Source organism: Aulonocara sp. 'chitande type north' Nkhata Bay, linkage group LG5 (assembly GCF_057382095.1).
Source record: "Aulonocara sp. 'chitande type north' Nkhata Bay isolate Kocher_YH1m ecotype deep benthic linkage group LG5, A_spYH_male_GT1.1, whole genome shotgun sequence".
NCBI lineage: Eukaryota > Metazoa > Chordata > Actinopteri > Cichliformes > Cichlidae > Aulonocara > Aulonocara sp. 'chitande type north' Nkhata Bay.
In genome coordinates this window covers 28237533-28250900 of record NC_141348.1, presented here as the reverse complement: position 1 = coordinate 28250900, position 13368 = coordinate 28237533, and the positions used below count along the sequence as shown (strand labels likewise).

The 13368-nt window shown below is 40.7% G+C and overlaps 1 protein-coding gene across 2 annotated transcripts in view; it reads right to left on the bottom strand.

The window, feature by feature from the left end:
* The window catches only part of kaznb (kazrin, periplakin interacting protein b), a 139724-nt gene that overhangs the window by 65891 nt on the left and 60465 nt on the right, over positions 1 to 13368 (bottom strand). For both annotated transcript variants that reach the window (XM_086292721.1, XM_086292720.1), the window contains exon 3: positions 4923 to 5130. In XM_086292721.1, the coding sequence (XP_086148847.1) occupies positions 4923 to 5130 (208 nt within the window). The remainder of the gene's footprint in view (positions 1 to 4922; positions 5131 to 13368) is intronic.

The window sequence follows — 13368 nt, the reverse complement described above, 5'->3', positions numbered from 1 at the left end:
GGCGGGTGGTCCAGAGAGCATTACAGGGAAATAGCTGGGGTGAATGGGATTTTGCTGCTGTAGTTTGGCACTGTGTTCCCAGCCCCGCTCTTCTGCTGGATGAAGTAATGAGAGACCTAGGCGTCTAACAAACTCAGGCCAGATGGGGAGAGGATTCTTTTCTACAATTACTCTGCAGCAGAGAGCATTAGAGCCAGTTCAGCTCCTCCTCTTTGGAGAAAAGATAATCGCGGGGTCTTTTAGTGAATACTTAATCAGCATGCATGCCTTGCAGTACACTGTGTAAAGTTGTACTGCCACTCTCCTCAATCTCAGAATACATTATTTTGGTATGCAGCATGGGAGCTTTATTAGAAATGCTAAGATGGAAGACTATCTGATTCTGAAAGTATTAGTATTTAAAGTTTACTTTTAACTACACTCACTCAGCACTTTATTGGGTACACCTGTTTAGACAAGCTGGTTTCAGAAATTGCTAATCTACTGCATTTTCCCACATGACCATCTCTTAAGTTTTTACAGGGAATGGTCTGAAAAGGGAAAATATCTAGTGTGCTGCAGTTCTCTAGGTGAAAATGTCTTGTTGATACCAGTGTATGCAGAGGAACATGTCTAAATCTGCATCACATTCAACCTTGAAACAGCAGCAAAAGACCAAACTGGGTGACACTCCTGCCAGCTAAGAACAAGAACCCGAGGGTACAATTAATTAAGGCCTGACCAGGATTGGACAATAGACGAGTGGAAAAATGTTTCCTGGTCTGTTGAGCCTCATTTCTGCTGCAACATTCAGATTTCAGGGTCAGAATTTGGCGTTAACAACATGAAAGCCTGAATCCATCGTGCCTTGTATACATGGTTCAGGGGAGATTAACATGATAGATGTGCATCCAACAAATCTGCAGCAACTGTGTGATGCTCTGATGCCATCATGGACGAAAATCTTTGAGGAACTTTTCAAGCACCTTGTTGAATTTGTGCCATGAAGAATTAAGGCAGAAGGCGCACGTAGAAAAAGGAATATGTATTTAGAACTGACGGCCTATTTCAAACAGGAAGGAAGTTGTTTATCACTCTTATTACTACAACAACATTTATCTTCAAGTATTTATAAAAATCAATTTTGCCTTTTGTGTGGTGGGTTGTTTTTATACTATGCCACTGGAGCAGCAAACCTGAACAAAGTGCAAGGACCGGAGCAGTAACAAATTCAGAGCTCCTTAATAGTTACCACATTCACCCCAAATTGATCATAAATTCGAAGGTTAACTTATTTAAACTGCCAAACGGTTCATTAGGTCTCGCTTAGCTTCCACTTGCTGTTGGCAGTAGAATTTTAAGCTTTTCTACAAGCTCTGAATTTTTCTCACTGAAAGGTCTAATTTAACTCCATTTTCGTTGCTGTTGACCTCTTACCTTGTGTGTTTAATTTTGTGTCAGCGAGTCAGGTCTTTAAAACGCAACATCGTCCTCCCCAAAAACCTTGAAATGTTCAAACTGAAAGTCATCAAATGTTCTGTTTGTTCAGTTACTTTCCCTTTCATAACCTTCATAACGTTCATCACCTTCATCACCTTCATCACCGTGAATGTCTGAAATAACTCACTTTGTAAAAGCATTGTCCTAACTATTCTCTTTCCACAATGACAAACTGTGATACTCAAGGACAAATGACAACTGATAGACAATACCCACATCAGTGCTCTCTCCCTTTGTGTTATTGTCCTCTGCTCGTTAAAGCAGCCAAAGGTCATCCATACTCTCCGAGCTGTACGACTCACTAACAGCTGCCTTATGGTTGTGTTTTACAGACTTATGAATTGCAATTGGCAGATTCTCATGAGTCCACGATGTGCACTTTCTCACCCACTGACAGCAAGGCGCTTATATAAATAATGTAAAACCACATAAGGGTTACCTAACATTGATTTTAGAGGACAGGATATTTTCATAGCGCTTCTGGTCCCTGAGACAAACTGAGAGGAAGATGAATATGTATTTTTTCCAAACAGCTCAGTGGAACACAGATACAGCAGCAATGCAGTTGATTGTTTAGGGACATTAAACAAGGTCTTGACATCAACTGGGTCTATCAAGAGAGAGGCTCAATAGGGTTTCATTGTCCTGGCAATGAATACATTAATGTCAGCAGCCTGAACAGAATAATAAAGGTCATGTCTAATAGCCAGTCATAGACCTTTCCGTTGAATGCTTATACTGTACTCTTAAATGCCGGTAAATAAAGAAAATCTTCTAAAGAGGGTAAGTGTAAAAATTATACAAAATGTTTATTAGCAAAAGCAAATAACCAAGTTAATCCTGGATCTCTGTGAACAGACTGAAAGTTTTGGTTCATTTAATGCTTTGCTCCTTGTGGTTAGCTCAGTTAGAAGGACTCCACAATGGACTCCAAGGCCATCAGGAACAGCTGAAGTGCTGTGTTTATGGGCTTATTGGATGTCTGTCAGAGATGCTGTTGTAGCTCCACAGGGAGTTGAAACACAGCAGAAATTCTGACATTTGGCACAGTGTAATATATTTACAGGAAGTCAGCTCATGCATATTAAAAAAAACACACACACACACAAAAAACTCTGCTTTGATCCTGCACAGGGCATGGCCAACAAACGGGCAAGCGAACAGCCTGGCCTGGAGAGGGATACACACCTAAAGAACATTTAATCTCACTAAGCCACTGGACGATGGTGCTGGCTCATCACACCCCAAAACGCCTAAACTTAAGAACTTACAAAAACATGTTTAAGCCAAGCGGTTCTCAGTGTGGGTGTGTTTAGTTTAATCAGTCACCTGACTGCGAGCCTGGCCTCTGGGAACAGGAAGTATGACATCACCACCCTGACATTCAGGAATGTGGGAATGTCAGGCTGCCTGTTAACATTGAGAGGGAGTCAGAACAGCAAGCTGAATGAACACAACATGTATAACTCACTGCAGCAGCCACACAGATGAAACACTCAGACTGGGCTTGAACTGACATTTATCGCAAAAAACAAACAAACAAACTATAAATGCAGCATATATAATACTTCAAGCCATGACAAGAATAGATTCAATGACTGCGCCATAGTACTTTTCAGGATTTGTGAAGCCACTCTGCTGCTCGTGGTTTGGCCATTTGATAAGCATTAATCTGTTACTCAGATTAATCTGTTTGGATCTTATATCATTTTCCCATTGGTAGTTGAACCATCACGCTCCAGCATCGGCTGAATTTCGAAGAAAAGAGGAGAATCTCCCATGTAGTCCCTGCACCTGATGCTGTGCTCAACGCATAAGACTTACAGGTCAAGAAAATCTTACCAACTGTAGCTGGCAATGCAAAAAACTCACTTTTAAACATGTTTTCTGAATAATAAAGTGCTTTGTTCATATTTTTTTTTCTTTTACACTCTCTGTGTACCGGGTGGATTGAAAAATATATCTATTAGGCAGCAGCTGAGGGCTAAATCAGCTGGCTGAATAATCTCTGTTATGTTCTCTAATTTGCATATTGTAACATTTCTTTTAATGAAAATGGAGTTTTTTGTTATAAATTGTTTGCATTGGAGAAAAAGGAGCAGCAGTAACAACTGCAGTTGTATTTTTCTCTAATAACTGTCAGCTTATTATTACCATTTTCTCAGTGTGTACTTCTTCTTTTACAGCATGCCCACAATGAATGACTATAATGGTTTCGCTTCCATTAAGTTGTGGGATTTGTAACACAAGTATTAGCAAAACCTTTTAGTCCTTTGTAACTTATATCTTCTCTTCATTCATTAGACCTTTTCCTACTTGGGTAGTCTCTTGTATATCTTTTAAAGTGCATTTAATAGCCACTGTGGCTGGGTATGATAAGATCTCAAAAACATACAGGCTCCCAGATGCATTCAATTCGAATGCAGAACAGAAACACCAAAAGGTGAAAGGTCTTTTTTTTTTCTGTTGCTCTCTTTTTCAGCAAGCCAAATTTTCTGTGCATGCAGTGAATGTAAAATATTATTTGTTAAGTTTGGAAACTTTTGAAAGTTTCTCACCAAATTATCTGGATAGCTGACACAAGTATTTGCTGTTCTGTTAATGCATTCAAGGCAACAGGAAAACAAAAATTCCCCTTTTATTCTTGTTCCTGTCAAACTCCATAAAGATGATCATTAATGAATCCAAGATGTCGGCGATATAAAAGTAACTAACTCGAATACGTCGTAACGAGGCTTAATTAGACCCAGAACACAGTCTCACACTAGATAAAAATTTCCTGTCAGACATCATTAGTCATGGAATAACTAGATATAAAACAGCACTTTAGCCAAGTTATTACTTTAAGCAACACGAGAGATATCAATAAGTGTAACACGAAGCCAAGAGGAACTATTTTAAGAGCAGGAAGCCTCAATGAGCAGTCCCATGAAAACTTCTCTTTAACTTCTCGTTCGTCATTCATTACATCTTTTTCCCAGCTAAGTGGCAGTGCCATGGTGTCACCGCCCTCCTTCAGAGATGCTGGCATGCAGTTTCTGGGCATGAAGCACAACAGTTTCTCCTCATAGACTCGGGGAGAGTGCGGAGAAGGAGCCAGAGCTGGAGGGAGTGCAGCCCCAGAGGAGCCCAGCTGCTGCCTGGGAAACCAAACCCTGAGCAACTCTGGCCCACGCTCTCTAACCCCAACCCCTCCCTGCCATTTAATAACAACACTCAGTCGTTCTCTCTTTTCTTTCAAGCTGCTGACTTTTCTCATGCTGAGTATGGGGAAAAATAAGTCAATGGAGGAACGGTGGGATGATATTAGTCACTCCGCTGCACATTCTTAGAATACTTCCCACTGCTGATTTCAAAACACTCACACATGTTCCTGTTCTTGCTCTCTCACCCACACAGAGGCACGAGATTACATGTGAGTGCGCACACATTCAGGCACTCACCCCGGTAGTGAAGGCTGTCATCGTGGTGGTTGTGTTGGTGGTGGTTCTCCAAGCCAGGGGGGCTGCTGGCACCCAGCTCTGCCAGTCTACGGCTGGTGGCGGAGAGCTCGGAGCGCAGGTTGGTCACTTCCTGGCTGGCAGACTGGATGGCCCCATCAATCCTCTGTGCCAGCTGTTTGTTGTCTTCCATCATTTTAAGGATTTTCCCCTGAGGACCAAATCCACACAGAGCAGCATGGTGTCAAGAGAAGCATTACAGGAGGTGAAGTTAAGACCCTTTCCTCCTCCGCCACCTCTTATCACCCTCTTCTTCTTCTTCTCCTACTCCACCTGTGCTTTTTCTCTCACAGTGTACTTCGCACATAAAAAAAAAAAAGCCGGCAGTACAGGGATGATGTCTACCTGTTACTGCATAAAGAATGCGTCCAAGCACTACAGAGTCAGAGAAAGCATGTGTGTGCGAGAGGAGAGAGTGAGCGCGGGAGAAAGAGGGGAAGAGAGAAACCAAAGGGAGCAGGAAGAGAAAGAAAAAAAGGCAGGGGAGAAAAAGATGCAGCCCAGCAGGCGGAGGGGAAAGTGAATGCTCCCGCAGAGGAGAATGTGCTGTGAGCAGCTGCTCTCAGAGAGGACCCTGCACACACTGAGATGACATGCAGCCTTTTAAATGGACTGTACCATGTGCAGGAGGACTAGGGGAGATGGTGGGGGTGCAGTTGGACTGAGCTGCTCTCCAGTAACTCTCTAAACACAGAGCGTGGTGTGTACCCCACACCCTGTGGAGTTTGTAAGGAGTGAGCAATTGGGTTTGTAATAGGGGGGAAAAGTACAGATTGTTTTTCTGTCCTTCTTCCTCTCTCTGTATCCCCACACTCAAAGCTTGCCAGCAGTATTGAGCCCTTTGACAAGCACTTGTCAAGCCCTCTATATCTTTTCACTTGGCCTCCTTTGCTCACACACCCGCTGTCTTTTTGTCTCTCCGACCCCCCCCCCCATTCCTTTATATATTCTTCTCTTTGTCCTGGGAAAGCTCACCCCCACATCGGTGGAAGAGGAAGGGGGCTGGCACAAGGCACCCAAGGGGAAAACATTTCAGCATTCAGAACAAACTTAGTAGAGGACGGAGGAACAGGCCTCTAACGGGCTACACGGTAACAGAAGAGGCCTGGAGAATTACAATGGAGTTGTGGCGGGAACACAGTAAAGTTTCACATCTTTGATCAAAAGCAGTTTGGAGAATTATATTTCGGCTTATCAGCAAGCACAGGAAATAAACGCGGCGGCATCGTTTCTTATCTGTACAGCTGTAAAACTCCATCACGCATCTAAAAGGTTAGAGATGGGTTAGGCTGTGCATCTTAACTTAAAACAATCTGGGATATTGCTGAGCCGTCACAACTAAAGATCTGCATTTGACATTTTCATTTTCCAAGTAAGAAAACACATCCTGCCTGGCACGAAACAGAGGCTGATGAGCAATACATCACTGAGATGCTGTCATCCGAGGCTCAGGTGATAACGGCTCGCTGTTCATTGGTATTCACACAACGGCACAGAGTGACAACCAAATGAGACACACAACTTGTTAGTTGCACCGGTAGTCTGTTCACTGCATACTGTTTTACAATAAAGTCCTCAGAATGTTGGTGTTGTTTGGGTTATGTGGCCTTGACTCCTCTACTTTGACTCAACTATTTTACTCTGTAAAGCCAGTGTCCGTCCTTTGATGAAAAATATTACGCTATACTGCCTGGTCAAAATGAAAATGGAAACAGGATGCTATCTCTTTAAAAATCATTAACTATTGAAGATACTGCTTCAGGTTAATTAGGACTGATTTAATTAAGACACAAGTGATTTTGAATAACGTGTCTATACCTGTAAGCAGCTGTGCCTCTAAAATGTTAAGAATATTTTTACTACATGTCATTATCTTTGGCTGGAGCAGGAGAAAAAGCTGATTTTATTAACAAATTATTAATGGCACGCTGCATTTTTAAAGTTCTGAAGCAGTGAATCCAGCTGGGACTCTTTCTTGGTCTTAAGTAGAGCTGACACAATTAGTCAATCAGCTGATAAGGCCATTAACAGAATCTGCACAACAGTTTTGAAAACAGATTAAATATTAATGTCATCAAGTGAGAATGCTGCTTTGCTCAAATTTGAGAAAAAATTCTTTTCCAGGGCTTAAAAATTACTGTGCAAAACTCTTGAGCCACAAAATGAAGTTGTTGCCAATCAGACGCTTTCCAAACTGTGGATCAAAATCTGGCAGTACTTTTCTGTGTTCATAATTTCATCAATTCTGACAAGATCAACCCTCAACCTTCTCTCCTTGTTTCCTTCCATTAAGAAGGGCTTCTTAATACCACTTCTTAATGCCACCTTTCCATTCAGGCCATTTGTGATCAGGCTTCAACAAAGCATCACTCAGGTTTTCTCTGGATATTCTCTGCCTAACTCTTAAGGACTTTCAGATATTGTTCATCTGTAGATTTTGTATTTTTTTTTTAGGTCTGCCACTTCTGTCATCCACATGTCCAGTTTCTGCTAATATTTTTAGCGGACTATGTTAGACGTTCCAAGTTTTTTGCTAAAATGTCTTTTGAAATAAACCTGTTGGTCCATAACACTATTTTATCCCTATTAAACTGTGTTATCTTTAGTATTTTTCATAGAAGTGGAAACAAATTATGTGTTTTTGTGACAGCTGCTAGAAACAGAGCACCTAATATCACAATTAAAACTTGGTTCTTGGTAAAAAAGCAGTCAATGTCCAAACAAAAACTTTACAAGGCCAGCAGAAAGCCTGGTGAACTATTGCTCAAGACCACTTTTGACAAATTAAAAGAAAATGTGGCTCCATGGAAGCAGAATATAAAGAAATGAGGGGTTGCTAAAGACTTTTGTGAACACTGTATAATTTTAAACTGAACGTCTTTGCATCTTTAATCATGTTTGTAATTATAACACCTAACATTTGTTGATGAATATTGCAACAAATTGGATATTTGGGTGTAAACTAAATACCAAGTACATATAATGTTAACTCACACACACAAAAATTTTTTTTATAGGGAAATGGGTTGTACAGTTTCATTGAAGTTAGTTTGTAAATATGCCAACACTAACATTCGATTCACTTTATGAGGGTTGACTTACCCTTCTTTGTACTGCAGCTTTGTATGGATAGGAAAACAGTGGCCTCTAATCTTTTTTTGCAAGGTCTCCCATAATAGCTACTGTTAAATGCACATCTAGTTATTCCCATAGAGAACAATTATTGCTTACAGTTAGTAGAGAAGATCTACAGCAGCACAGACATGTTAGCAGATCATTATCACTGTCTAGACAGTCACATTGCTGCCCCAGTTGACACACTGGCCCTGATTTGTAGCTGATTATCAAAGAGAAATGTAGCACGGTCTGGAATAAGGATAGGGTTATCAGAGGGCTCTTGATTTACATAGAAGGCTTTATGTTATTTCAAAATTACTGCTTTTCTAAAAGAATCTCGAAGCTCTTCCCTCATAGTCATAACCACGCTCTGCACTGAGCCATGTGAGGGAGGGCTTTCATAAACCCAGCTGTGGAATGCGCGGAAATTAATGATTTCAGGGTCAAGAGTCACAGGGTGTCCCAGATACACATCAATAACCAGACAAATAGTTTGAGGACACGCAATTGTGCCATGTCCAAAACACACAGCCTCCTCCTCCTCCTTTGTCTCCACAACTGGACTGAGAGCATCTATGATCACAGCCGAGACCTGAGGCCAGTGCAGCAGCTTGGCCGACTGCCTTTGATAACCACTTCTCCGGTCGGTGCTTGTATGGATTTGGATCACTTTTCCAAACTTATGCGAGTGTTTGTGTTGTTAGTTTTCTCACTTGTTTGATGCTATTAATGGGAAGTTTAATTAAGTGTGCTGCGGGTGTGCAGTTAAAAAGAGGTATTGATAAAGAGTCACCATGACTGTCTGCCTGGGTTAATTGAATATCGACTAATCCTCCACACACTGAAATGCTTTCCATTTTTTCCCAATAACAAAGTGATATAATGCTGTGCTCAACTTATTAATACACATCTTATCAGGGGCTTGGGGAAAATATCCACTCGGCTCGACTAAACTTACTAATATTAATCAAATACTGCAAAAAAAGATAGAAAGTCTATGAGGTATGTGAGCCTTACTTCTGAATAGGAGGAACTTGGAAAGTTGCATAAAAACTAGAAATGTTTTTTCAAAAACAAGATAGTTAAGAAATGCAGTGCAGTCAGGCTGATGTAGCCCTACTATTCCCATTGTTGTGGTTCACAGGTAAGAGGACAGCAGAGGAAGGCAAAATTATTACCAGGCAAGATTGCATTTAGAGCAAGTCTTTGAGTCCATGTGAGGCGAATATCAGGCAGAAGGCAAACGTAAAACAGACAAGAGATCATTCAAGGGAAAGACGGGGAATGGCCAACACACTTCCCTGCTGTGAGTGCAGAAACAATCTGCCAGGGAACGAAGTGAAGTACAGGGAGTGCAGAATTATTAGGCAAATGAGTATTTTGTCCACATCATCCTCTTCATGCATGTTGTCTTACTCCAAGCTGTATAGGCTCGAAAGCCTACTACCAATTAAGCATATTAGGTGATGTGCATCTCTGTAATGAGAAGGGGTGTGGTCTAATGACATCAACACAACAAGCTTCTGAAGCGTGATCATCGAACAATCAAGCGTTTCATTCAAAATAGTCAACAGGGTCGCAAGAAGCGTGTGGAAAAACCAAGGCGCAAAATAACTGCCCATGAACTGAGAAAAGTCAAGCGTGCAGCTGCCAAGATGCCACTTGCCACCAGTTTGGCCATATTTCAGAGCTGCAACATCACTGGAGTGCCCAAAAGCACAAGGTGTGCAATACTCAGAGACATGGCCAAGGTAAGAAAGGCTGAAAGACGACCACCACTGAACAAGACACACAAGCTGAAACGTCAAGACTGGGCCAAGAAATATCTCAAGACTGGTTTTTCTAAGGTTTTATGGACTGATGAAATGAGAGTGAGTCTTGATGGGCCAGATGGATGGGCCCGTGGCTGGATTGGTAAAGGGCAGAGAGCTCCAGTCCGACTCAGACGCCAGCAAGGTGGAGGTGGAGTACTGGTTTGGGCTGGTATCATCAAAGATGAGTTTGTGGGGCCTTTTCGGGTTAAGGATGGAGTCAAGCTCAACTCCCAGTCCTACTGCCAGTTTCTGGAAGACACCTTCAAGCAGTGGTACAGGAAGAAGTCTGCATCCTTCAAGAAAAACATGATTTTCATGCAGGACAATGCTCCATCACACGCGTCCAAGTACTCCACAGCGTGGCTGGCAAGAAAGGGTATAAAAGAAGAAAAACTAATGACATGGCCACCTTGTTCACCTGATCTGAACCCCATTGAGAACATGTGGTCCATCATCAAATGTGAGATTTACAAGGAGGGAAAACAGTACACCTCTCTGAACAGTGTCTGGGAGGCTGTGGTTGCTGCTGCACGCAATGTTGATGGTGAACAGATCAAAACACTGACAGAATCCATGGATGGCAGGCTTTTGAGTGTCCTTGCAAAGAAAGGTGGCTATATTGGTCGCTGATTTGTTTTTGTTTTGTTTTTGAATGTCAGAAATGTATATTTGTGAATGTGGAGATGTTATATTGGTTTCACTGGTAAAAATAAATAATTGAAATGGGTGTATATTTGTTTTTTGTTAAGTTGCCTAATAATTATGCACAGTAATAGTCACCTGCACACACAGATATCCCCCTAAAATAGCTAAAACTAAAAACAAACTGAAAACTACTTCCAAAAACATTCAGCTTTGATATTAATGAGTTTTTTGGGTTCATTGAGAACATGGTTGTTGTTCAATAATAAAATTATTCCTCAAAAATACAACTTGCCTAATAATTCTGCACTCCCTGTATATGTACACAGTGATGACTTATTCTCACAAAGGCAGGAAATGAAGAAAAAAAGGAAAAGTCCAAAAAATGACCTCCTGCTTTCTTTTTCTTATCACTTTACCTTAACCTTGATGGAAAAGGGCATAAGGATAAGTTAAGGTGTGAGGGAAAATATATATCAGGATTTAGGAAAAGTGAAATACGATGCGCTAATAATCGGACTGCACTTACACCAGGCTCTTTAATAATGTGATGATGGATTCTAGTGATGTGGGCCATGATGAAACTACTATGTGACCCGGACTGCAGAAAGTTCATCTTGTATGCTTTGCTCAGAGTGCTCCTATCAGCTTATTTAATGAAAGACATATAGATAGAAGACGTGTTTTTCATGACAGTAGTGTAGTGTGCCACTATGAATTTTGGTATGGCATCTTACTTCCTTTTCTTAAAGGTTGGTCCAGTATCCAGTGTGAAAGGAAGCACATTTCCTTACTAGTTAGGGACTTTCCTAAGAAGATTTGATTACACGACCATTTTACTGGTAAGTAAGTTCAAAATAAAACAGGACATCAAAGTACACAACTATAAGTCTGCTTATTTGCCTAATTCAAATTTTTAAAAATTTATTTGGAAACCTATTCCATGACGTTCCCTACACACTCTTCTTGAGCTAATCTAAAGGCCACATGAAAGCTTGGAGGTTTGTAGCAACTAACTCTGCATAAAGTTGGTGACCTCTGCACACTTTGCACATCTGCTGACCCTGCTCTGTAATTTTATGTGGCCTACCACTTTGTGGCTGAGTTGCTGTCGTTCGCAATCGCTTCCACTTTCTTACAATACCAATAACAGTTGACTGTGGAATATTTAGCGAGGGAAATTTCCTGACTTGTTCCACAGGTGTCATCCTATCACGGTACCATACCAGAATTCACTGAGCGCGATATATTCTTTCACAAATGCTCTTAGAAGCAATCTTATAGCAATATATATATGTATATATATATATATATATATGTATATATATATATTAAACCTAACAACACCGGTGTTGTTGGGTTTACAGCAGTGACTACAAAAAGCAAACCTTGAGAAATATTTTCAGTTGCTTGCCAGTCTCCTTTTCACATCTCCTTTCTTTTGTCTCCATTAAATCTTGACAGGTATGTCTGGTTCTTTCTCTGGTTACTAAATGTTAAACCATCTTCATCATTTCTGTCTGTCTGCCATGGGTCCAGATGGAAAACAATGGGTTTTTAGGGCTTGTTTGGATGAAACTGTTCCTGCTGTGCCAGAATGATGATGATAAGAGAAGTAAGAGTGAATCACAATAGTAAAGTTGCTGGAGGCTAAAAGCAAAATGTTGTAAAACGGGAAGCTGAAAAGTACAGGAGAACTGAGACAGGCTCCATGTATAGTGATAACTCTTCATGGGTTTATAACATTGCATTGCATTAGGCATTTGATACCATGTTAATAAAGAAAATATTGATCTGTGCTGACAATTAGGTAATTGCAGGAAATGTTGAAGGCCTGTGGGAAATGCATTGCATTTTTATGGTATTATTAATCAAATTTAGTTGTAGAATTAATTTAATTCACAGGATTAGCCAAAAACACACATCCCCATCTGGCTATTGAAATAAATCTATTACAACAAAAGATTTTCCATATCCATATTGCCCATGACTAAAGCTCATCTCCAGTATTAGCTGGTCAAGCTTCATATCTCACAGATGTAACACTCTTAAAAAGCAGTCATTGTTTATGATCTGAAATCTTAAATATTTTTAGGTTCTTGTCACGGTCAAGTAATAATAGGCATGTTTTCTTAACCGTCACTGAGAGAGAAAAAAAACATCTTCCCAAGGAGTAAAGCTTGTATATGGCTGAAAGTATATCCCAGCCTTCATGTAGCGCTGCACCGAATCTAAGCTGTCACAGACAGCAGGCCTGAATTTGTAAATTGTAATATGTCACAATATTCAGTCTGCTGTGGTCTGTATCAAAACAGCAAGTTACAGGTTATTTTATTCTGACATTAAAGGCTGTCTGAGCCCACAGCACACCGTCTGCCAACATCAAAGCATAAAGGACTTTTCATTCTTTACTTGTAGGCAGGTTAATTTGCACTGCATTTAGATGTTACCTTTGTCTGTGTGGCATCGGATTAGTGTGTGTGTGTGAGGGTGTGCCTAGTTACAAATAAAACTAGCATTTTGTGTGCCATTACCACTTTCTTTCTTTTTGCCAACATTTGCGACAAACAAGATACTTCAGACAAATCTGGCCTTTGGCAGTCAGTTAAAAAACAGCCAGTTTTTCACAAAAACAAGGCTTCTGCCTTTAAACTATCCTAAGATCATGTGTGCTTGATTCATTGTTGCAGAAATGTGTACTTTGTTACTAAAAAGCACATGCACACTGTTTAAAGTGATGCAATACAAAAACGATTGCATCACATGTGTGACAGGACAGATAAAGCTATAGAAAGCTTGCATGAAGAATGCTGCTT